Source organism: Pseudophryne corroboree, chromosome 3, assembly GCF_028390025.1.
Source record: "Pseudophryne corroboree isolate aPseCor3 chromosome 3, aPseCor3.hap2, whole genome shotgun sequence".
NCBI classification, from domain to species: Eukaryota; Metazoa; Chordata; class Amphibia; order Anura; family Myobatrachidae; genus Pseudophryne; species Pseudophryne corroboree.
In genome coordinates, this window is record NC_086446.1 from 756,905,138 (window position 1) to 756,928,267 (window position 23,130).

The 23,130-nt window shown below is 46.9% G+C and overlaps 1 protein-coding gene across 1 annotated transcript; it reads left to right on the plus strand.

Annotated features, from left to right (window-relative positions):
- The first annotated feature begins 4,309 nt into the window (after positions 1-4,309).
- Positions 4,310-22,761, plus strand: NPM3 (nucleophosmin/nucleoplasmin 3). The gene is made up of 5 exons (XM_063962386.1): positions 4,310-4,545; positions 16,141-16,226; positions 18,015-18,134; positions 19,552-19,645; positions 22,200-22,761. The coding sequence occupies exons 1-5, from the start codon at positions 4,479-4,481 to the stop codon at positions 22,328-22,330; spliced, it is 498 nt and encodes a 165-aa protein (XP_063818456.1). The 5' UTR covers positions 4,310-4,478; the 3' UTR covers positions 22,331-22,761.
- The last annotated feature ends 369 nt before the right edge of the window (positions 22,762-23,130 follow it).

A 23,130-nucleotide genomic window follows, 5' to 3' on the forward strand; every position in this document is an offset into this window, starting at 1 on the left:
AGCGTATTTCATGCCCAAACCAGTGCTGGGCAAGGCAAAATCCACGTGGGTCATATGCAAGTGACACGACTCTATTGATTTCAGGTGTCAAAATTCTTGCCCGAGACTCGTTAACCCTTGCAAAACTACAGCTACTTATTCAATTTAGTAATTCATAATACTGTGAATGTGCCCACTTGGGCAGCGTATTTCATGGCAAAACCAGCGTTGGGCAAGGCAAAATCCATGTGGGTCATATGCAAGTGACCGGACTCTATTGATTTCTGGTGTCAAAATTGTTGCCCGAGACTCGTTAACCCTTGCAAAACTACAGCTACTTATTCATAATAGAAAATGATAGTGTTAAGGTGCCCACTTGGGCAACGTATTTCATGCCCAAACCAGTGTTGGGCAAGGCAAAATACATGTGGGTCATATGCAAGTGACCAGATTCAGTTGATTTCAGGTGTCAAAATTCTTGCCCGAAAATCGTTAACCCTTGCACAACTACAGCTACTTATTCAAATTAGTAATTCATAATACTGTGTATGTGCCCACTTGGGCAGCGTATTTCATGGCCAAACCAGTGTTGGGCAAGGCAAAATCCATGTGAGTCATATGCAAGTGACCCGACTCTATTGATTTCTGGTGTCAAAATTGTTGCCCGAGACTCGTTAACCCTTGCAAAACTACAGCTACTTATTCATAATAGAAAATGATAGTGTTAAGGTGCCCACTTGGGCAACTTATTTCATGCCCAAACCAGTGTTGGGCAAGGCAAAATACATGTGGGTCATATGCAAGTGACCCGACTCAGTTGATTTCAGGTGTCAAAATTCTTGCCCGAGACTCGTTAACCCTTGCAAAACTACAGCTACTTATTCAAATTAGTAATTCATAATACTGTGAATGTGCCCACTTGGGCAGCGTATTTCATGGCAAAACCAGCGTTGGGCAAGGCAAAATCCATGTGGGTCATATGCAAGTGACCGGACTCTATTGATTTCTGGTGTCAAAATTGTTGCCCGAGACTCGTTAACCCTTGCAAAACTACAGCTACTTATTCATAATAGAAAATGATAGTGTTAAGGTGCCCACTTGGGCAGCGTATTTCATGGCCAAACCAGTGTTGGGCAAGGCAAAATCCATGTGGGTCATATGCAAGTGACCCGACTCTATTGATTTCTGATGTCAAAATTGTTGCCCGAGACTCGTTAACCCTTGCAAAACTACAGCTACTTATTCATAATAGAAAATGATAGTGTTAAGGTGCCCACTTGGGCAACGTATTTCATGCCCAAACCAGTGTTGGGCAAGGCAAAATAAATGTGGGTCATATGCAAGTGACCCGACTCAGTTGATTTCAGGTGTCAAAATTCTTGCCCGAGACTCGTTAACCCTTGCACAACTACAGCTACTTATTCAAATTAGTAATTCATAATACTGTGTATGTGCCCACTTGGGCAGCGTATTTCATGGCCAAACCAGTGTTGGGCAAGGCAAAATCCATGTGGGTCATATGCAAGTGACCCGACTATTGATTTCTGGTGTCAAAATTGTTGCCCGAGACTCGTTAACCCTTGCAAAACTACAGCTACTTATTCATAATAGAAAATGATAGTGTTAAGGTGCCCAATTGGGCAACGTATTTCATGCCCAAACCAGTGTTGGGCAAGGCAAAATACATGTGGGTCATATGCAAGTGACCCGACTCTATTGATTTCTGGTGTCAAAATTGTTGCCCGAGACTCGTTAACCCTTGCAAAACTACAGCTACTTATTCATAATAGAAAATGATAGTGTTGAGGTGCCCACTTGGGCAACGTATTTCATGCCCAAACCAGTGTTGGGCAAGGCAAAATACATGTGGGTCATATGCAAGTGACCCGACTCAGTTGATTTCAGGTGTCAAAATTCTTGCCCGAGACTCGTTAACCCTTGCAAAACTACAGCTACTTATTCAAATTAGTAATTCATAATACTGTGAATGTGCCCACTTGGGCAGCGTATTTCATGGCAAAACCAGCGTTGGGCAAGGCAAAATCCATGTGGGTCATATGCAAGTGACCGGACTCTATTGATTTCTGGTGTCAAAATTGTTGCCCGAGACTCGTTAACCCTTGCAAAACTACAGCTACTTATTCATAATAGAAAATGATAGTGTTAAGGTGCCCACTTGGGCAACTTATTTCATGCCCAAACCAGTGTTGGGCAAGGCAAAATACATGTGGGTCATATGCAAGTGACCCGACTCAGTTGATTTCAGGTGTCAAAATTCTTGCCCGAGACTCGTTAACCCTTGCAAAACTACAGCTACTTATTCAAATTAGTAATTCATAATACTGTGAATGTGCCCACTTGGGCAGCGTATTTCATGGCAAAACCAGCGTTGGGCAAGGCAAAATCCATGTGGGTCATATGCAAGTGACCGGACTCTAATGATTTCTGGTGTCAAAATTGTTGCCCGAGACTCGTTAACCCTTGCAAAACTACAGCTACTTATTCATAATAGAAAATGATAGTGTTAAGGTGCCCACTTGGGCAGCGTATTTCATGGCCAAACCAGTGTTGGGCAAGGCAAAATCCATGTGGGTCATATGCAAGTGACCCGACTCTATTGATTTCTGATGTCAAAATTGTTGCCCGAGACTCGTTAACCCTTGCAAAACTACAGCTACTTATTCATAATAGAAAATTATAGTGTTAAGGTGCCCACTTGGGCAACGTATTTCATGCCCAAACCAGTGTTGGGCAAGGCAAAATAAATGTGGGTCATATGCAAGTGACCCGACTCAGTTGATTTCAGGTGTCAAAATTCTTGCCCGAGACTCGTTAACCCTTGCACAACTACAGCTACTTATTCAAATTAGTAATTCATAATACTGTGTATGTGCCCACTTGGGCAGCGTATTTCATGGCCAAACCAGTGTTGGGCAAGGCAAAATCCATGTGAGTCATATGCAATTGACCCGACTCTATTGATTTCTGGTGTCAAAATTGTTGCCCGAGACTCGTTAACCCTTGCAAAACTACAGCTACTTATTCATAATAGAAAATGATAGTGTTAAGGTGCCCACTTGGGCAACTTATTTCATGGCCAAACCAGTGTTGGGCAAGGCAAAATACATGTGGGTCATATGCAAGTGACCCGACTCAGTTGATTTCAGGTGTCAAAATTGTTGCCCGAGACTCGTTAACCCTTGCACAACTACAGCTACTTATTCAAATTAGTAATTCATAATACTGTGAATGTGCCCACTTGGGCAGCGTATTTCATGGCAAAACCAGCGTTGGGCAAGGCAAAATCCATGTGGGTCATATGCAAGTGACCCGACTCTATTGATTTCTGGTGTCAAAATTCTTGCCCGAGACTCGTTAACCCTTGCAAAACTACAGCTACTTATTCATAATAGAAAATGATAGTAAGGTGCCCACTTGGGCAGCGTATTTCATGGCCAAACCAGTGTTGGGCAAGGCAATATCCATGTGGGTCATATGCAAGTGACCCGACTCTATTGATTTCTGGTGTCAAAATTGTTGCCCGAGACTCGTTAACCCCTGCAAAACTACAGCTACTTATTCAAAATGGTGAATTATAGTGTATGTGCCCACTTTGCCAGCGTATTTCATGCCCAAACCAGCGTTGGGCAAGCCAAAATACAGGTGGGTCATATGAAAGGGACCCTACTCTGTGAATTTCAGGCGTCAAATGTGTTGCCCAAGATACATTAACCCTTGCAAAACTGAATGATCTGAATAAGAAGCTGGAGCTCGAATAAGAAGTGAATAAGAAGCTGGAGCTTGAATAAGAAGTGAATAAGAAGCTGGCCGAATAAGAAGCTAACTTCAGCCTCGTTTATACGGTGTGATTGGTGTGGCTGGTATGAGTCTTACCCTGGATTCCAGAATCCTTTCCTTGTACTGTCAGCTCTTCCGGGCACAGTTTCCTTAACTGAGGTCTGGAGGAGGGGCATAGAGGGAGGAGCCAGTGCACACCAGTATTCCTAATTCTTTCTTAGAGTGCCCTGTCTCCTGCGGAGCCCGTCTATTCCCCATGGTCCTTACGGAGTCCCCAGCATCCACTACGGACTACGAGAAATAGATTTACCGGTAAGTAAAATCTTATTTTTTCTAAGGATATTAAACCTATCTTTGGCATTTATTGGAGGTGCTGCTTCTTGGCTCTGGACTGTACTGTTTGTATGTACCATGCACCCCTTTTTGGACTTTAATGTGTGCAGGATGGCTTTCTTCTCTCTCTCTATATAATTAATTTTTTTACACAGTGTAGTCTCTCTATATATGTCGCTGACATATAGAGTGTCTCAGTATTACTGGGTGCCTCGGTAACACACTTGCCGGCAGTATTCCCAGGCACAGGCAGGGGGCAGTGTGAGTGCGGTCACCCCGGGTGCACTCCTCCTCTTCCTCCCCGGAGCCGGTAGTGGATGCAGCGCTGTACCCACGTGTGTAGCCGCTGATCCCTCACATCATCCACCATGAGCGGCTTTATCTCTAAGCAGGCGGAGGACGGGCTGGCCGGCCAGGTGGAGAGTTACTTGTTCGGTGAGGCCGGGGGGTATATACCTGGGGAGGTTAGGAGCTACAGGGGGGTATATACCTGGGGAGGTGAGAGGCTACAGGGGGGGTATATACCTGGAAAGGTGAGGGGCCACAGGGGGGGGGGGGGTATATACCAGGGGTGACATGGAGCAAGCATGGGAACACTGCCAGTGCCAGTCTGTTGGGGAGACTCTATGAGGAATGCCTAAATTATCGCAAGTAGAGACTACTGTAATGCATAATCTGTGCCTCTCAAACAGCTGTGGAACTACAGGTACGAGCATGCCCTGCCAGTCTAGTCGCAGGCTGGTCTTTTAAGCCCATTCCCAGGATTCCTATAGCTCTACAGGACACTGTACACAGGGAGACCGGGTGTAATAATCAGGCATTGGGGTAACCAACAGGGTACAATCTTTTTATTATAATTTTCAGGTGACATTCACAAAGCACGCCGGGAAGGGTGCTGTATAAATTAGACATGATGGGGAAGGGTGCTGTATAAATTAGACACGCCGGGGAAGGGTGCTGTATAATATAGGCATGACGGGGAAGGGTGCTGTATAAATTAGACACGCCGGGGAAGGGTGCTGTATAATATAGGCATGACGGGGAAGGGTGCTGTATAATATAGGCATGACGGGGAAGGGTGCTGTATAATATAAGCATGACGGGGAAGGGTGCTGCATAATATAGACATGATGGGGAAGGGTGCTGTATAATATAGGCACGATGGGGAAGGGTGCTGTATAATATAGGCACGATGGGGAAGGGTGCTGTATAATATAGACATGATGGGGAAGGGTGCTGTATAATATAGGCACGACGGGGAAGGGTGCTGTATAATATAGGCATGACGGGGAAGGGTGCTGTATAAATTAGACACGCCGGGGAAGGGTGCTGTATAATATAGGCATGACGGAGAAGGGTGCTGTATAATATAGGCACGATTGGGAAGGGTGCTGTATAATATAGACATGACGGGGATGGGTGCTGTATAATATAGGCATGATGGGGAAGGGTGCTGTATAATATAGGCACGATGGGGAAGGGTGCTGTATAATATAGGCACGATGGGGAAGGGTGCTGTATAATATAGACATGATGGGGAAGGGTGCTGTATAATATAGGCACGACGGGGAAGGGTGCTGTATAATATAGGCATGACGGGGAAGGGTGCTGCATAATATAGACTTGATGGGGAAGGGTGCTGTATAATATAGGCACGATGGGGAAGGGTGCTGTATAATATAGGCACGATGGGGAAGGGTGCTGTATAATATATTCACGATGGGGAAGGGTGCTGTATAATATAGACATGACGGGGAAGGGTGCTGTATAATATAGGCACGACAGGGAAGGGTGCTGTATAATATAGGCATGATGGGGAAGGGTGCTGTATAATATAGGCACGATGGGGAAGGGTGCTGTATAATATAGGCACGATGGGGAAGGGTGCTGTATAATATAGACATGATGGGGCAGGGTGCTGTATAATATAGGCACGACGGGGAAGGGTGCTGTATAATATAGGCATGATGGGGAAGGGTGCTGTATAATATAGGCATGACGGAGAAGGGTGCTGTATAATATAGGCACGATTGGGAAGGGTGCTGTATAATATAGACATGACGGCGATGGGTGCTGTATAATATAGACATGACGGGGAAGGGTGCTGTATAATATAGGCATGACGGGGAAGGGTGCTGTATAATATAGACATGACGGGGAAGGGTGCTGTATAATATAGGCATGACGGGGAAGGGTGCTGTATAATATAGACATGACGGGGAAGGGTGCTGTATAATATAGGCATGACGGGGAAGGGTGCTGTATAATATAGGCATGACGGGGAAGGGTGCTGTATAATATAGGCATGACGGGGAAGGGTGCTGTATAATATAGACATGACGTGGAAGGGTGCTGTGTAATATAGGCACGACGGGGAAGGGTACTGCGTAGTGTAGGCACGCCGGGGAAGGGTACTGCGTAGTGTAGGCACGCCGGGGAAGGGTACTGCGTAGTGTAGGCACGCCGGGGAAGGGTACTGCGTAGTGTAGGCACGCCGGGGAAGGGTACTGCGTAGTGTAGGCACGCCGGGGAAGGGTACTGCGTAGTGTAGGCACGCCGGGGAAGGGTACTGCGTAGTGTAGGCACGCCGGGGAAGGGTACTGCGTAGTGTAGGCACGCTGGGAAATCGTATATTCACACACAGAGGAAGGGTACTGTATAATATATAGGCATTCCGGGGAAGGTTACTGTGTAATATAGGCACGCAGGGGAAGGGTACTGTATAAGATTGGCACGCCAGGGAAGGGCAGCGTATAATATAGGCACACCGGGGAAGGGTACTGCGTAATGTAGACACGCCGGGGAAGGGTACTGCGTAGTATAGGCACGCCGGGAAAGGATACTGTGTAATATAGGCACACTGGGGAAAAGTATATTGGCACGTCAGGGAAGGGTACTGTGTAATAGAGGCACGCAGGGGAAGGGTACTTTATAAGATTGGCACGCCAGGGAAGGGCAGCGTATAATATGGGCACGCCCGGAGAAGGGTACTGCGTAGTATAGGCACGCCGGGGAAGGTTACTGCGTAGTATAGGCACGCCGGGGAAGGGTACTGCATAGTATAGGCACGCCGGGGAAGGGTACTGCGTAGTATAGGCACGCCGGGGAAGGGTACTGCGTAGTATAGGCACGCCGGGGAAGAGTATATAGGCACGTCAGGGAAGGGTACTGTGTAATATAGGCACGCCGGGGAAGGGTACTGCGTAGTATAGGCACGTCGGGGAAGGGTACTGCGTAGTATAGGCACGCCGGGGAAGGGTACTGCGTAGTATAGGCACGCCGGGGAAGGGTACTGCGTAATGTAGACACGCCGGGGAAGGGTACTGCGTAGTATAGGCACGCCGGGGAAGGGTACTGCGTAATGTAGACACGCCGGGGAAGGGTACTGCGTAGTATAGGCACGCCGGGAAAGGATACTGTGTAATATAGGCACACTGGGGAAAAGTATATTGGCACGTCAGGGAAGGGCAGCGTATTATATGGGCACGCCCGGAGAAGGGTACTGTGTAGTATAGGCATGCCGGGGAAGGTTACTGTGTAGTATAGGCACGCCGGGGAAGGGTACTGCGTAGTATAGGCACGCCGAGGAAGGATACTGCGTAGTATAGGCACGCCGGGGAAGGGTACTGCGTAGTATAGGCACGCCGGGGAAGGGTACTGCGTAGTATAGGCACACCGGGGAAGAGTATATAGGCACGTCAGGGAAGGGTACTGTGTAATATAGGCACGCCGGGGAAGGGTACTGCGTAGTATAGGCACGCCGGGGAAGGGTACTGCGTAGTATAGGCACGCCGGGGAAGGGTACTGCGTAGTATAGGCACGCCGGGGAAGGGTACTGCGTAGTATAGGCACGCCGGGGAAGGGTACTGCGTAGTATAGGCACGCCGGGGAAGGGTACTGCGTAGTATAGGCACGCCGGGGAAAGGTACTGCGTAGTATAGGCACGCCGGGGAAGGGTACCGCGTAATGTAGCCACGTAGACACGCCGGGGAAGGGTACTGCGTAATATAGGCACGCCGGGGAAGGGTACTGCGTAGTATAGGCACGCCGGGAAAGGATACTGTATAATATAGGCACACTGGGGAAAAGTATATTGGCACGTCAGGGAAGGGTACTGTGTAATAGAGGCACGCAGGGGAAGGGTACTTTATAAGATTGGCACGCCAGGGAAGGGCAGCGTATAATATGGGCACGCCCGGAGAAGGGTACTGCGTAGTATAGGCACGCCGGGGAAGAGTATATAGGCACGTCAGGGAAGGGTACTGTGTAATATAGGCACGTAGTGGAAGGGTACTGTGTAGTATAGGCACGCCGGGGAAGGGTACTGCGTAGTATAGGCATGCCGGGGAAGGGTACTGCGTAATGTAGGCACGCCGGGGAAGGGTACTGCGTAATGTAGGCACGCCGGGGACGGGCACTGCGTAGTGTAGGCACGTTGGGGAAGGGTACTGTGCAGTATAGGCACGTTGGGGAAGGGTACTGTGTAGTATAGGCACGCCGGGGAAGGGTACTGTGTAGTATAGGCACGCCGGGGAAGGGTACTGTGTAGTATAGGCACGCCGGGGAAGGGTACTGTGTAGTATAGGCACGCCGGGGAAGGGTACTGTGTAGTATAGGCACGCCGGGGAAGGGTACTGTGTAGTATAGGCACGTCGGGGAAGGGTACTGTGTAATATAGGCACGCAGTGGAAGGGTACTGTGTAATATAGGCACGCTGGGGAAGGGTACTGTGTAGTATAGGAACGCCGGGGAAGGGGTACTGTGTAGTATAGGCACGCCGGGGAAGGGTACTGTGTAGTATAGGCACGCCGGGGAAGGGTACTGTGTAGTATAGGCACGCCGGGGAAGGGTACTGCGTAGTATAGGCATGCCGGGGAAGGGTACTGCGTAATGTAGGCATGCCGGGGAAGGGTACTGCGTAATGTAGGCACGCCGGGGACGGGCACTGCGTAGTGTAGGCACGTTGGGGAAGGGTACTGTGCAGTATAGGCACGTTGGGGAAGGGTACTGTGTAGTATAGGCACGCCGGGGATGGGTACTGTGTAGTATAGGCACGCCGGGGAAGGGTACTGTGTAGTATAGGCACGCCGGGGAAGGGTACTGTGTAATATATGCACGCTGGGAAATCGTATATTCACACACAGAGGAAGGGTACTGTATAATAGTGTTCACTGTAGGATTTTATTAGGGCAGGGTGCTGAGCATTGAAGAGGGCACTTTTTTTTTTTTGTTTTTTTTTTGAAGGGCACATTTTTATTTTGAAGGGCACATTTTGGATGTGACGCTTTGCGCACAAAGTATAGCGCATATGTTTATAGTTTTTGTACATACATTTTGCCCTTAGTAAATCATATACCCATGCATACATATAAGACACCTAACATCTGTACTGAGAAACATGCTGTATATGTCCAGTCTTCTATATGTTCTAAAATGGAAAAGTTAAACTATGGGTTAAAATATATAGGAAAAAAAGAAGTCTGTACTACTAGGGAAATACTGTAAGCAGTACATGCTCACTGCTTACCCTGTTCTTTCCCTCTTTATCAGAGTGCTGTGTTATTTACAGTGCCTCCTCTGCCATCCAGTTGGCTAAAGGATAAAAACTGTGTTCCAATTTCAGATTTGGGCAAGGAGTAGACGACAACATTGTAACATGCACTCTGACTTACATTCTGTATACAAGGGGGTGATTTATGGTCCTGCAGGGTGCACTGAAAAAGGGCAGGGTGCTTTTTCACATTTCAAAAATGGGCAGGGTGCAGCACCCTGCTGAAATAGCCTAGAAGGAACACTATATAATATAGGCACGCCGGGGAAGGGTTCTGTGTAATATAGGCACGCCGGGGAAGGGTACTGTATACTATAGGCATGTCGGGGAAGGGTATATTGCAGTGGTTCCCAAACTGTGTGCCGTGGCTCCCTGGGGTGCCTCGAGACACTTGCAGGGGTGCCCTGGGTTGGTGGTCCAGGACCAATTCAAATTATTTATAGTCAATATATTAGGCAAAACCAGCGCTGGTGGCTCAGTCATAAAATATGGGAACAAACAGAAGCAAATTTTGTCCCTCACCACACGTTTGAGCCTAAGGATGACATATAAATACAATTTACTTAATTTAGTATTTCTTTCTAAATTTTTCAATAAAATTTCTCTGACGTCCTAGTGGATGCTGGGAACTTCGTAAGGACCATGGGGAATAGACGGGCTCCGCAGGAGACTGGGCACTCTATAAGAAAGATTTGGTACTATCTGGTGTGCACTGGCTCCTCCCTCTATGCCCCTCCTCCAGACCTCAGTTAGATTTCTGTGCCCGGCCCGAGCTGGTTGCACACTAGGAGCTCTCCTGAGCTTCTAGAAAGAAAGTTTAAATTAGGTTTTTTATTTTACAGTGAGACCTGCTGGCAACAGGCTCACTGCATCGAGGGACTAAGGGGAGAAGAAGCGAACCTACCTGCTTGCAGCTAGCTTGGGCTTCTTAGGCTACTGGACACCATTAGCTCCAGAGGGATCGACCGCAGGACCCGTCCTTTGGTGTTCGTTCCCGGAGCCGCGCCGCCGTCCCCCTTACAGAGCCAGAAGCATGAAGATGGTCCGGAAAATCGGCGGCAGAAGATTTCAGTCTTCACCAAGGTAGCGCACAGCACTGCAGCTGTGCACCATTGCTCCTCATACACACTTCACACTCCGGTCACTGAGGGTGCAGGGCGATGGGGGGGGGGGCGCCCTGAGAAGCAATAATATCACCTTGGCTGGCAAAATAACCACAATATATAGCCCCAGAGGCTATATATGTGGTAATTACCCCTGCCAGAATACAGAAAAATGCGGGAGAAAAGTCTGCCGAAAAAGGGGCGGAGCCATCTCCCTCAGCACACCGGCGCCATTTTCTCTTCACAGTGTAGCTGGAAGACAGCTCCCCAGGCTCTCCCCTGTAGTTTTCAGGCTCAAAGGGTTAAAAAGAGAGGGGGGGCACTAAATTTAGGCGCAATATTGTTTATACAAGCAGCTATTGGGGAAAATTCACTCAGTGATAGTGTTTATCCCTACATTATATAGCGCTCCGGTGTGTGCTGGCATACTCTCTCTCTGTCTCCCCAAAGGGCTGTGTGGGGTCCTGTCCTCAGTCAGAGCATTCCCTGTGTGTGTGCGGTGTGTCGGTACGGCTGTGTCGACATGTTTGATGAGGAGGCTTATGTGGAGGCGGAGCAGATGCCGATAAATGAGATGTCGCCCCCTGTGGGCCGACACCAGAGTGGATGGATAGGTGGAAGGTATTAACCGACAGTGTCAACTCCTTACATAAAAGGCTGGATGACGTAACAGCTATGGGACAGCCGGCTTCTCAGCCCGCGCCTGCCCAGGCGTCTCAAAGGCCATCAACGCTCCCTCAGATGGCAGACACAGATGTCGACACGGAGTCTGACTCCAGTGTCGACGAGGTTGAGACATATACACAATCCACTAGGAACATCCGTTACATGATCCCGGCAATAAAAAATGTGTTACACATTTCTGACATTAACCCAAGTACCACTAAAAACAAAAAAGGGTTTTTATGTGTGGGGAGAAAAAGCAGGCAGTGTTTTGTTCCCCCATCAAATGAGTGAATGAAGTGTGAAAAAGCATGGGTTCCCCCGATAAGAAACTGGTAATTTCTAAAAAGTTACTGATGGCGTACCCTTTCCCGCCAGAGGATAAGTTACGCTGGGAGATATCCCCTAGGGTGGATAAGGCGCTCACACGTTTGTCAAAAAAGGTGGCACTGCCGTCTTAGGATACGGCCACTTTGAAGGTACCTGCTGATAAATAGCAGGAGGCTATCCTGAAGTCTGTATTTACACACTCAGGTACTAGACTGAGACCTGCAGACTGCTGCAGCGTGGTCTGTACCCCTTTCAAACAGGGATACTATTTTGCGAACATAAGACGTCGTCTTATATATGAGGGATGCACAGAGGGATATTTTGCCGACTGGCATCCAGAATTATTGCAATGTCCATTCTGTCAGGAGGGTATTAGAGACCCGACACTGGACAGGTGATGCTGACTTTAAAAGGCACATAGAGCCTTATAAGGGTGAGGAATTGTTTGGGGATGGTCTCTGGGACCTCGTATCCACAGCAACAGCTGGGATGAATTTTTTTTTACCTCAGGTTTCCTCACAGCCTAAGAAAAGCACTGTATTATCGGGTACAGTCCCTTCGGCTTCAGAAAAGCAGGCGGGTCAAAGGCGCTTCCTTTCTGCACAGAGACGAGGGAAGAGGGAAAAAGCTGCACCAGCAGCCAGTTCCCAGAATCAAAATTCTTCCCCTGCTTCCTCTGAGTCCACCGCATGACGCGGGGGCTCCACAGGCGTAGCCAGGTAAGGTGGGGGGCCGCCTCAAAAATTTCAGCGATCAGTGGGCTCGCTCACAGGTGGATCCCTGGATCCTTCAAGTAGTATCTCAGGGGTACAAGCTGGAAGTCGAGGCGTCTCCCCCCCGCCGTTTCCTCAAATCTGCCTTGCCGACAACTCCCTCAGGCAGGGAGGCTGTGCTAGAGGCAATTCACAAACTGTATTCCCAGCAGGTGATAGTCAAGGTGCCCCTACTTCAACAAGGACGGGGTTACTATTCCACACTGTTTGTGGTACCGAAACCAGACGGTTCGGTATGACCCATTTTAAATTTGAAATCCTTGAACACTTACATAACAAAATTCAAGTTCAAGATGGAATCGCTCAGGGCGGTTATTGCAAGCCTGGACGAGGGGGATTACATGGTATCCCTGGACATCAAGGATGCTTACCTGCTTGTCCCCATTTACCTTCCTCACCAGGAGTACCTCAGATTTGTGGTACAGGATTGCCATTACCAATTCCAGACACTACCGTTTGGACTGTCCACGGCACCGATGGTGTTTACCAAAGTAATGGCAGAAATGATGATACTCCTTCGAAAAAAGGGAGTTTTAATTATCCCGTACTTGGACGATCTCCTTATAAAGGCGAGGTCCAGGGAGCAGTTACTGGTCGGAGTAGCACTATCTCGGGAAGTGCTACAACAGCATGGCTGGATTCTAAACATTCCAAAGTCACAACTGGTTCCTTCCACTCGCTTACTGTTCCTGGGGATGATTTTGGACACAGAAAAATGGTGGCTTCATACGAAGCAATTCCATTCGGCAGGTTCCATGCAAGGACCTTCCAGTGGGACCTCTTGGACAAGTGGTCGGGATCGCATCTTCAGATGCATCAACTGATAACCCTGTCTCCAAGGACCAGGGTGTCTCTACTGTGGTGGCTGCAGAGTGCTCATCTTCTAGAGGGCCGCAGTTTCGGCATACAGGACTGGGTCCTGGTGACCACGGATGCCAGCCTTCGAGGCTGGGGAGCAGTCACACAGGGAAGAAACTTCCAAGGACTATGGTCAAGTCGGGAGACTTCCCTGCACATAAATATTCTGGAACTGAGGGCCATTTACAATGCCCTAAGTCAGGCAAAACCCCTGCTTCGAAACCAGCCGGTACTGATCCAGTCAGACAACATCACGGCAGTCGCCCATGTGAACCGACAGGGCGGCACAAGAAGCAGGATGGCGATGGCAGAAGCCACAAGGATTCTCCGATGGGCGGAAAATCACGTCTTAGCACTGTCAGCAGTGTTCATTCCGGGAGTGGACAACTGGGAAGCAAACTTCCTCAGCAGACACGACCTACACCCGGGAGAGTGGGGACTTCATCCAGAAGTCTTCCTACTGTTGGTAAACCGTTGGGAAAGGCCACAGGTGGACATGATGGCGTCCCGCCTCAACAAAAGAGCTATTGCGCCAGGTCAAGGGACCCTCAGGCGATAGCTGTGGACGCTCTAGTGACACCGTGGGTGTACCAGTCGGTTTATGTGTTCCCTCCTCTGCCTCTCATACCAAAGGTACTGAGAATAATAAGAAAACGAGGAGGAAGAACGATACTCGTGGTTCCGGATGGGCCAAGAAGAGCTTGGTACCCAGAACTTACAGAAATAATATCAGAGGACCCATGGCCTCTACCGCTCAGACAGGATCTACTACAGCGGGGGCGCTGTCTGTTCCAAGACTTACCGCGGCTGCGTTGGACGGCATGGCGGTTGAATTCCGGATCCTAAAGCATAAGGGCATTCCGGAGGAAGTCATTCCTACGCTGATAAAAGCCAGGAAAGTAGTAACCGCAAACCATTATCACCGTATTTGGCGAAAATTGGTTGCGTGGTGTGAGGCCAGGAAGGCCCCAACAGAGGAATTTCAGCTGGGTCGTTTTCTGCACTTCCTACAGTCGGGAGTGACTATGGGCCTAAAATTGGGTTCCATTAAAGTCCAGATTTCGGCTCTGTCGATTTTCTTCCAGAAAGAACTGGCTTCACTGCCTGAAGTTCAGACTTTTGTAAAGGGAGTGCTACATATTCAGCCCCCCTTTGTGCCTCCTGTGGCACCGTGGGATCTCAACGTGGTGTTGAGTTTCCTGAAATCACATTGGTTTGAGCCACTTAAAACTGTGGATCTGAAATATCTCACGTGGAAAGTGGTCATGTTATTGGCTTCGGCCAGGCGTGTGTCAGAATTGGCGGCTTTGTCATGTAAAAGCCCTTATCTGATTTTCCATATGGATAGGGCAGAATTGAGGACTCGTCCCCAGTTTCTCCCTAAGGTGGTATCAGCTTTTCACTTGAACCAACCTATTGTAGTGCCTGTGGCTACTAGGGACTTGGAAGATTCCAAGTTACTGGACGTAGTCAGGGCCTTGAAAAATTATATTTCCAGGACGGCTGGAGTCAGGAAAACTGACTCGCTTCTTATCCTGTAGGCACCCAACAAAATAGGTGCTCCTGCTTCTAAGCAGACTATTGCTCGCTGAATTTGTAGCACAATTCAGCTGGAGCATTCTGCGGCTGGATTGCCGCATCCTAAATCAGTGAAAGCCCATTCCACGAGGAAGGTGGGCTCATCTTGGGCAGCTGCCCGAGGGGTCTCGGCTTTACAACTTTGCCGAGCTACAACTTGGTCAGGGGCAAACACGTTTGCTAAATTCTACAAATTTGATACCCTGGCTGAGGAGGACCTTGAGTTCTCTCATTCGGTGCTGCAGAGTCATCCGCACTCTCCCGCCCGTTTGGGAGCTTTGGTATAATCCCCATGGTCCTTACGGAGTTCCCAGCATCCACTAGGACGTCGGAGAAAATAAGATTTTACTCACCGGTAAATCTATTTCTCGTAGTCCGTAGTGGATGCTGGGCGCCCGTCCCAAGTGCGGATTGTCTGCAATACTTGTTTATAGTTATTGCCTAACTAAAGGGTTATTGTTGAGCCATCTGTTGAGAGGCTCAGTTATATTTCATACTGTTAACTGGGTATAGTATCACGAGTTATACGGTGTGATTGGTGTGGCTGGTATGAGTCTTACCCGGGATTCAAAATCCTTCCTTATTGTGTCAGCTCTTCCGGGCACAGTATCCTAACTGAGGTCTGGAGGAGGGGCATAGAGGGAGGAGCCAGTGCACACCAGATAGTACCAAATCTTTCTTATAGAGTGCCCAGTCTCCTGCGGAGCCCGTCTATTCCCCATGGTCCTTACGGAGTTCCCAGCATCCACTACGGACTACGAGAAATAGATTTACCGGTGAGTAAAATCTTATTTTTTTTTTGCCTAGGGGTGCCGTGAAAAAAATTCTGATACTCTAAGGCGCCGTCATTCAAAAAAGTTTGGAAACCATTGGTATATTGGCATGCTGGGGAAGGGTGCTGTATAATATAGGCACGCCGGGGAAGGGTACTGTGTAATATAGGCATGCTGGGGAAGTACTGTGTATTGGCACGCTGGGGAAGTATATTAGTACGCCCTTACAGCAGAAATATGTACAGAGGCATTTCGACTACGGAGACTTGCAGCTTTGACTTGAGCACCATCATATGTGTGTGTGTGTGTGTGTGCGCGGGGGGGGGGGGGGGGGTGGCGTGCTGTTTATCCCGTGACGACTTGTAGCTTCCAGCCGCTTACATGTTTTACTTTTGCCACAGGGTGTGAGCTTACATCGAAGACCACGTATTACACGTTTAAGGTGGATGAAGAGGATGAATACGATCACAGTTTATCCTTGTGCACGGTGAGCGGCTATGTCTGTCTTGGTCCTTACAATTGGTAATGTGCAAAGATCTATGCAATTCGTCATAATTAGGGTCAGATTCAGTTAGACCGGAGCTGCCACCCTTAGCTGGCTGTGTGGATTTATCAGCCCATTACCGACACTGATTTCTGCTCGTACCTTCGTTGGCTGCAAGCAGAAATCGGCTAGCGGGTGGTAGCGTGCGAAGCCGCGAAAAGCCATTTTCCGGCAGCTCTCTCCTTTAATTGAATCTGCCCCATGTGTTGTAAAAATAGTCATAAACACATTTATTATTAACCTTTATTTATAGGGTCACAAACGGTCAGCAGTGACTTACACAGTGCATGCACGGAAATAGTGCAAACACAGCAGGACGTAAATGCATAACATTACAATACAGACAAGACCAAGATGACAGCATTAGACAGATTACAAAAACATCACAAGTTCCGTGCTGGGGAAATCTGTGCCCTAGGTGGTGATCTCAACAGGCAGGTCAAAGGCAAAAATGGAGAAAGGAAGAGTACATTAGGGAAGAGGGACCTGCTCATGAGAGTTTACGTTCTATAGGGGAGAGGCAGTGAGCGAGGACAGTAGAGTGTTGGGTTAGGGGAAAGTTGGATAAAGTAGTGGGGGTTTGAGAGCCTGTTTGAAGCTTTGAAAGTCTGATAGGGGGAGAGTTCCTGTGGTGAGGAGCAGTGCTAGTAATATCCTTGTGATGGGATGAGTTAATCAGTTGGAAACACAGGTGGGGGCACAGCCGTTGGCAGAGCAAAGTGGGTGGGAGTGTGCAGTTTGATGAGGTCAGATGTAGAGGGGGAGAGAAGATTGGTTGAGGGCTTTACAGGGGAGAAGGAGGAATTTGAGTTGGACTCCTGTAGGGCCAGTATAGGTCCTGGCGGGGAGGTGTGGGAGATGCAAAAAAAGTGACTCAAGTGGAAAATAAGCCGAGCATCAGCCTTATGGATGGATTGGTGTGGAGAGACACTGCAGTCGGGAAAGGCCAAATAAGACGAGTCTGCAATTGTCTACTCTGTAGATGACCCATCAAGGGCTGAAATACTAGCCGTCACTTTCTCATAGTCTGGTGGGCAGCATTACTGTACTTGTACTTTTCACCTCTCCGAAATCTGTTTACTAGGCTTTTTTTGTCTATGGAGGGGATGTACTAAGCCTTGGAGAATGAAGTACCAGCCAATCAGCTCCTAACATTTTTCAAAATTCAGGGAGATATGTACTAAGCCGTGGAGAGAGATAAAGTACCATACAATCGGCTCCTAACTGCCATGTTGCCGGCTGTGTTTGATAAATAACAGGATCTGGTTGGTACCTTTGCAGATCACTCTGCGGATTGGTTAAGTGCTGCGGTTATCCAATCAGTGTTCACAACAGCTTTACTGTGTAGGACAGTGGTTCTGAAACGCGGTCCTCAAGGCACCATAACAGTCCAGGTTTTTAAGACAATCCATGCTTAGGCACAGGTGTACCTCAGTCAGTTTGATTATACCATCTGTGGGCAAGCAGAGATATCCATAAAACCTGGACTATTGGGGGTGCCTTGAGGATCGTGTTTGGGAACCACTGGTGTAGGAGAGTCTATACAAAAATACAGTCACTAGAGTTCAGATTGGAGGCATTGCTTAGTACTAATCCTAATTTGTTTTGCAAAATGTACTAAACTGCTTTAGTTTTTTTCAGGAGGCACCAACTTAGTATTTCGGTTTTGTTTTTAACGTCCTAAAAATACTAAATGTGGTGTGTTTTTTTGTTTTGTTTTTCGTTACGCAGATTAGTCTCGGCGAAGGCGCCAAAGATGAGTATAACGTGGTGGAAGTCACTGCTCGCAATCACACGGATGAGGATACAACTGTGCCCATTGCTACCCTGAAACTTTCCTGCCAGACCATGGTAATTACTTTCTAGAGCAGCGGACTGTAGATCTGTTATGTCGTATGTGGAAATGTGGGCCGATTCATGTAACACTTTTTGTAAAAACCATGCACAGTGCTACACACACGTTACAGAAACACTGGATCCAGAACGGTAGTGACTCCTCTATGTCCGGTACGCTGCTCCTGATCAGAAACAAAACCGAATCCGATGCAAACGGAGTAGCAGAAATTGATTTTTACATTGCTCTGTTCAAAGGTGTTAAGGGTGATAACTGTTGGCTAAGGGCTTGCTAATCTTGGTGCACCAAAACATGGCAGGAGTTTCAGGTAACGCCTATACACAAAATGCGTGGGGAGTGCTTAATGGTTTTATTATTTTTTTTTTTTAGTGAAATGTGCTGTGCTGCATATAGGGGTATATTCAATTAGCGTCGGATCCATTCCGACATGCATTTGTCAGAATGGATCCGACAACCCCTATTCACTCATCTCAGTTCGACTTTTTCAAGTCGAATTGAGATGAGGGACCCAGAGGAGGAGGAGGGGGGGGGGTGAGCCGCGGGGAGACCAGTGGGGACAGCCGCCGGCAGACGGAGGAGATCAGCGCTGCAGGAGGATGTCGCACAGCCGCCCGACCTCACGGCAGTGTCCACCCAGCTCAAGCAAGCGTGACCTCACTTGCTGGAGCCGGGTGGAAGCTGCCGTGAGCGGCGCAGCTGTGTGACATCCTGCTGTAGCGCTGATCTCCCCTATATGGCCGCGGCTCTCCCCCGTCTCCCTGCGGCTCCTCTCCTCCTCTGGGTCCCACATCTCAGTCCGACATTTTTTTTGAGATGTCGAAAAGGGGGCCAAAACCAATACAAGCACGTGGATCGGCAGCTATTCCACCGATCCACGTGCTTTTCGACAACTTGTCGAAAATGTTTGGGTTATATTGAATAGGTCGAATCACGATTCGTCCTTAAAAAGTTGAAAGCCGCCGTCTTTTCAACAGACGGCAGCTTTCGACTTCAGTTAAATATACCCCTAAATCTGGTAAATTATTTGAAACTTCTATTTCTTCTTGGGGTTTCATGGGGCTCCACAGGGAGATAACGGGGTGTAGGTGGTGGTAAAGGACCGAGCACCAAACAGTTAAAGCTTTAGGTATCCCAGGATGTTCCAGTCCTCCTCCCGCTATACCCCGGTAACACCACAACAGGCGAGTCATACGTTAGGTGATAGTCTCCGGCTAATGTCTGATGATATTCTATTTTTATTTTTATCCATGGCATACTTGTATAGCACGCATACTTAGACGCCTCGGTATGTATTTACATTTTGATGATTGGTGGAAGCTATTTGATGTAGTGCTTCTACTTAGTGATGTAATGTTCCTTACTAAGCTTTTCATTTTTGAAATTTTTTTTTTTATTGTTTTTATTGTTCTTTAGGTTAATGTGGATAACTTTGAGATCCGGCCTCCCGTTACGTTTCGCCTGAAGTTTGGCTCCGGACCTGTTCTACTATCCGGACAAGTTATAGTCGGTAAGACTATCTTACTAACTGAGCGATGTGAAAGGGTTCCTAATCTCCAAAAATGATGTAGCCTAGTAAAGATCATTATGCTGACTACTGCAACTTACTCTTCAAACTTGAAACATGCCTTCTGCCTGAATGTACCTGTTAAAGACTCATATCCACTGTCAACAGTCAGTTTCCATGGTTTCATATGTTGCTGTAGAGCAGTGTATGGCTAACCTTAAAACCTGGACTGTTAGTGTGCCTTGAGGGCCCAGGTTGGGAAATATTGCTATAGAAGATCAGTTCTTCACAAATTATGTAGCAAATTCCAGCAGCAAGCAGTGCAGTTCAGAGTCTTCGACAGGAAATTTCAGGCGCAAGTCAATACTGTATGGTAAAGTACTTGCCATAGTGATTTTAATTTTCCAACAGTTTTCAGTGTAGCCTGATGCAGTGTTGGACGGTAATTGTCCATATGTGCTGACGCATTGCACATTGAATTAATTGCGTGCATACGCCCTTATATGCAGTTGTACGGATCTTGAAGTACGCACTGTTCATAAGATTAGTTTGCAGCTAGTCCTCGTCATCTGTGTGCACTTGCACCGGTCTATACTTGCTGCAAAATGTACTTCTGGAAACAGATTTATGCTCTTGTCCAATCTCCGTAGCCTGCAGCTGCATTGCCACAACATCATGAGAATACATTGTTGCATCCTCCATTACGTCTGTGCAGTCATAAGCGGAGATGCAGTCGAAATACATGTGACCCTGCATCGCAAGCGCTTGCGTATATTTGTTCCGGAAATGTACAACTGTACACAGAGTCCCAGTATGGGAACATGAACAGACAATTCAGATTACTGAGCGTGTCCGGTGCCAAAGTCACAGTTTACGGGTTATGTGGACGTATCTGGGATAAATTCCGAGACTTTATCCTTTTGAGTTTCCTTTAGAGTGAAATCATTTCTAGACAATGACATCGAATCTGGGCTTAATAATACATACAGTACATAAATATTTACTGCACACTCCTATATACATGAAATAATTATAGGCTTTATCTATCCAGCGAATTGTCTGTTCCATTCTTTAAAGAAAGTAGGACATTGTAATCCTAAGTAATTGGTTTGGTTGTCTCCTAGGTAACAGCAATGTTCTGTGCATGCCACATATTGGTAAATTACATAAGATGATGACCAGGGATCTCACGATAAGCATAAAAGACCTACCATGCTTTTATAGTCCTATCTGATCCGATTGCCATCTTTAAAGCAAGAGGCGTCACCTGGTCTGCACAAAATAAAGGCAAATGGAGTGTGGCCTCTAGCCTTGGCTGTCAGACTGCGCTTCGACCAGACTGCTTGGCTCCCTGGGGTGGACGTAGCTAGGTTGCTGGACATCCGGCTGTAATTCTCCATTTCCTTTGTGAGCTTCGATACTGTCCAGCTCACTATTTCTGTTTAAAATTAAGAGAGAAAAATAAGTTGGTGTAAAACTAAATGATGTATTTTTGCCTACGTACGATTGAAATACACTTTCACATTTATTTGCCCATAATAAGTGATATTTCACTTTTTTGGATTTTAGGTGACAAGGTTTTCTTGGAACTTTGATTACTTATATCGTGCTTTTATTTGCGGTTTCCTTCTCTGATTGGGGTAGAGTCGTTCACATCACTGCCGTCACTGTTGAGGGCCATTTTATTGCTCTTACAGCTGTGAAGAATTCAAGAAACGTTGAATTTAATTGCATTTATTGGCATCTCCCTTTTCAGATTACGGTGGAATCGCTCAGATTACTGTGCACGTCATTCTTTAAACTCTCACGAGCAGGTCCCTCTTCCCTCGTGCTTTTCCTTCCCTTACTTATACTAGCATCTGGTCCATATGCGCTACAATGGCACCTAACTCTTGGTTTCTGCCTCTCTGCTACGTATCTGAGTGTTAGGACCGCTGATGCAGCAACATTTCTAAACCATATCCTTGTCCTCCATTGTCTTGTACTGTAAGTCGCTGTTTTCTTGTTTTACTCTTTTTTTTTTTGTGTACTTTGAGGCATATGGAACCTTTGTGGCACCATATGAATGAAGGCTGATACTTCTACAACTGTCGTAACTGTGTAGAGTACAGTACTGGTGAACACCGTGAAAGATTTTATTTAATCGAATGTGTTCGTATTTCGTTGACCTTTTCCAGGTCTGTCAGTCTTGTTGAACGGTCACAGTAGGGCAGGGACAGGCAGGTTCCAATGCTTGCGCCAGATCTTGGGTAAAATGCACAGATTTGGTTTCACTTTTATTATCATGCTAGTGGCCTACATTTTGGTGTAACTAATTTATGGTCAAATTATGATTGGTTTATTTTTTTTCTCTTATCCATGTCCATTGTCCCCCCTATATAAAATAAATAAAGTAATATAAAAAAAACCTGACATTCGGGTAGAAGGACTAAAATAGTATATTTTTGGAACCGTTTATTTGTGGAGAAACAAATCCATAGTTTTTGGCATAAATATTGGATTGGTCAAGGAGAAAGCACACCAGTAAATTTTGGTTGGATTTTGTTTACATTTTCAGCTCCCCCGGACTTGGATTCTGAGGAGGAGGAGGAAGATGAGGAGGAGGAGGATGATGATGATTTGGAAGAGGAGGAGGATGATGAAGATTTAGTTCCCATAAAACCGGTCAACAAAAAAATGAGAAAATGACCCAGCAATTTTACAGATGTTATAAAACAGTGAGATCGGGCTTACACGTCACTTACAATGTGTGTATCTCATGCATATTTTATGTAGATGGGGGTGTTTGCAACATCCTGATATAATCTATATTGTTTATGTATAGAAAATGGGCAGGCATTCTGGTACCTTTTTGTATTGATAAACTTATTTTTGTACTTGAAATTTGAAGTTACTGATGTACTTTTTGTATATTAGAAATTTTATGATGCATTTTGTACAGAGGAGCAGCTACGGTTTGTTTTTATGTAGCTGCTGAAAAAGACACAATACATTTCATGAAGAAGGTTTGGTGTTGGCGTTTGGTGTGTTCTTTTGCAAGCTCCAGAGAATGAACCAATATTCTATATAATAAAACTTTCTGCTGATTAAAATAAAAAAGACATAATTTTGACAAGTAATGACCGCTTGTCTGATCTGATACATGCCACCTGTAACATCTACAGTGTCCAAGAATTTGATATATTCCATACTTGCGCAACACGCACCACCTAATGAATGTCAGTCCCTCCTCCATTATGCACTGTGAGAGTGTCCCCCCATCCCCTTACAGTCCCCTTCACTAATGTTTACCTCTGCTGCAATGGCGACAGGACACAGCATGAGAGCTAATGCTGGGTATACACACTTAAAGATGTTAAAGTACTAAAGGGTCTATTTACTAAGCCCTGGATGGAGATAAAGTGGACGGAGATAAAGTACTCCTCTCAAAATATAGATCACAATCGGCATATAAGGCCATATATAAATACAAAGATTATCATACATAG

Excerpts from the sequence above, each read along its gene's own strand:
- NPM3 (XM_063962386.1), top strand. The coding sequence starts at position 4,479 with ATGAGCGGCTTTATCTCTAAGCAGGCGGAGGACGGGCTGGCCGGCCAG. Across the intron at positions 16,227-18,014 it reads ACAGTTTATCCTTGTGCACG|ATTAGTCTCGGCGAAGGCGC; the intron begins GTGAGCGGCTAT and ends TTCGTTACGCAG. Across the intron at positions 18,135-19,551 it reads AACTTTCCTGCCAGACCATG|GTTAATGTGGATAACTTTGA; the intron begins GTAATTACTTTC and ends ATTGTTCTTTAG.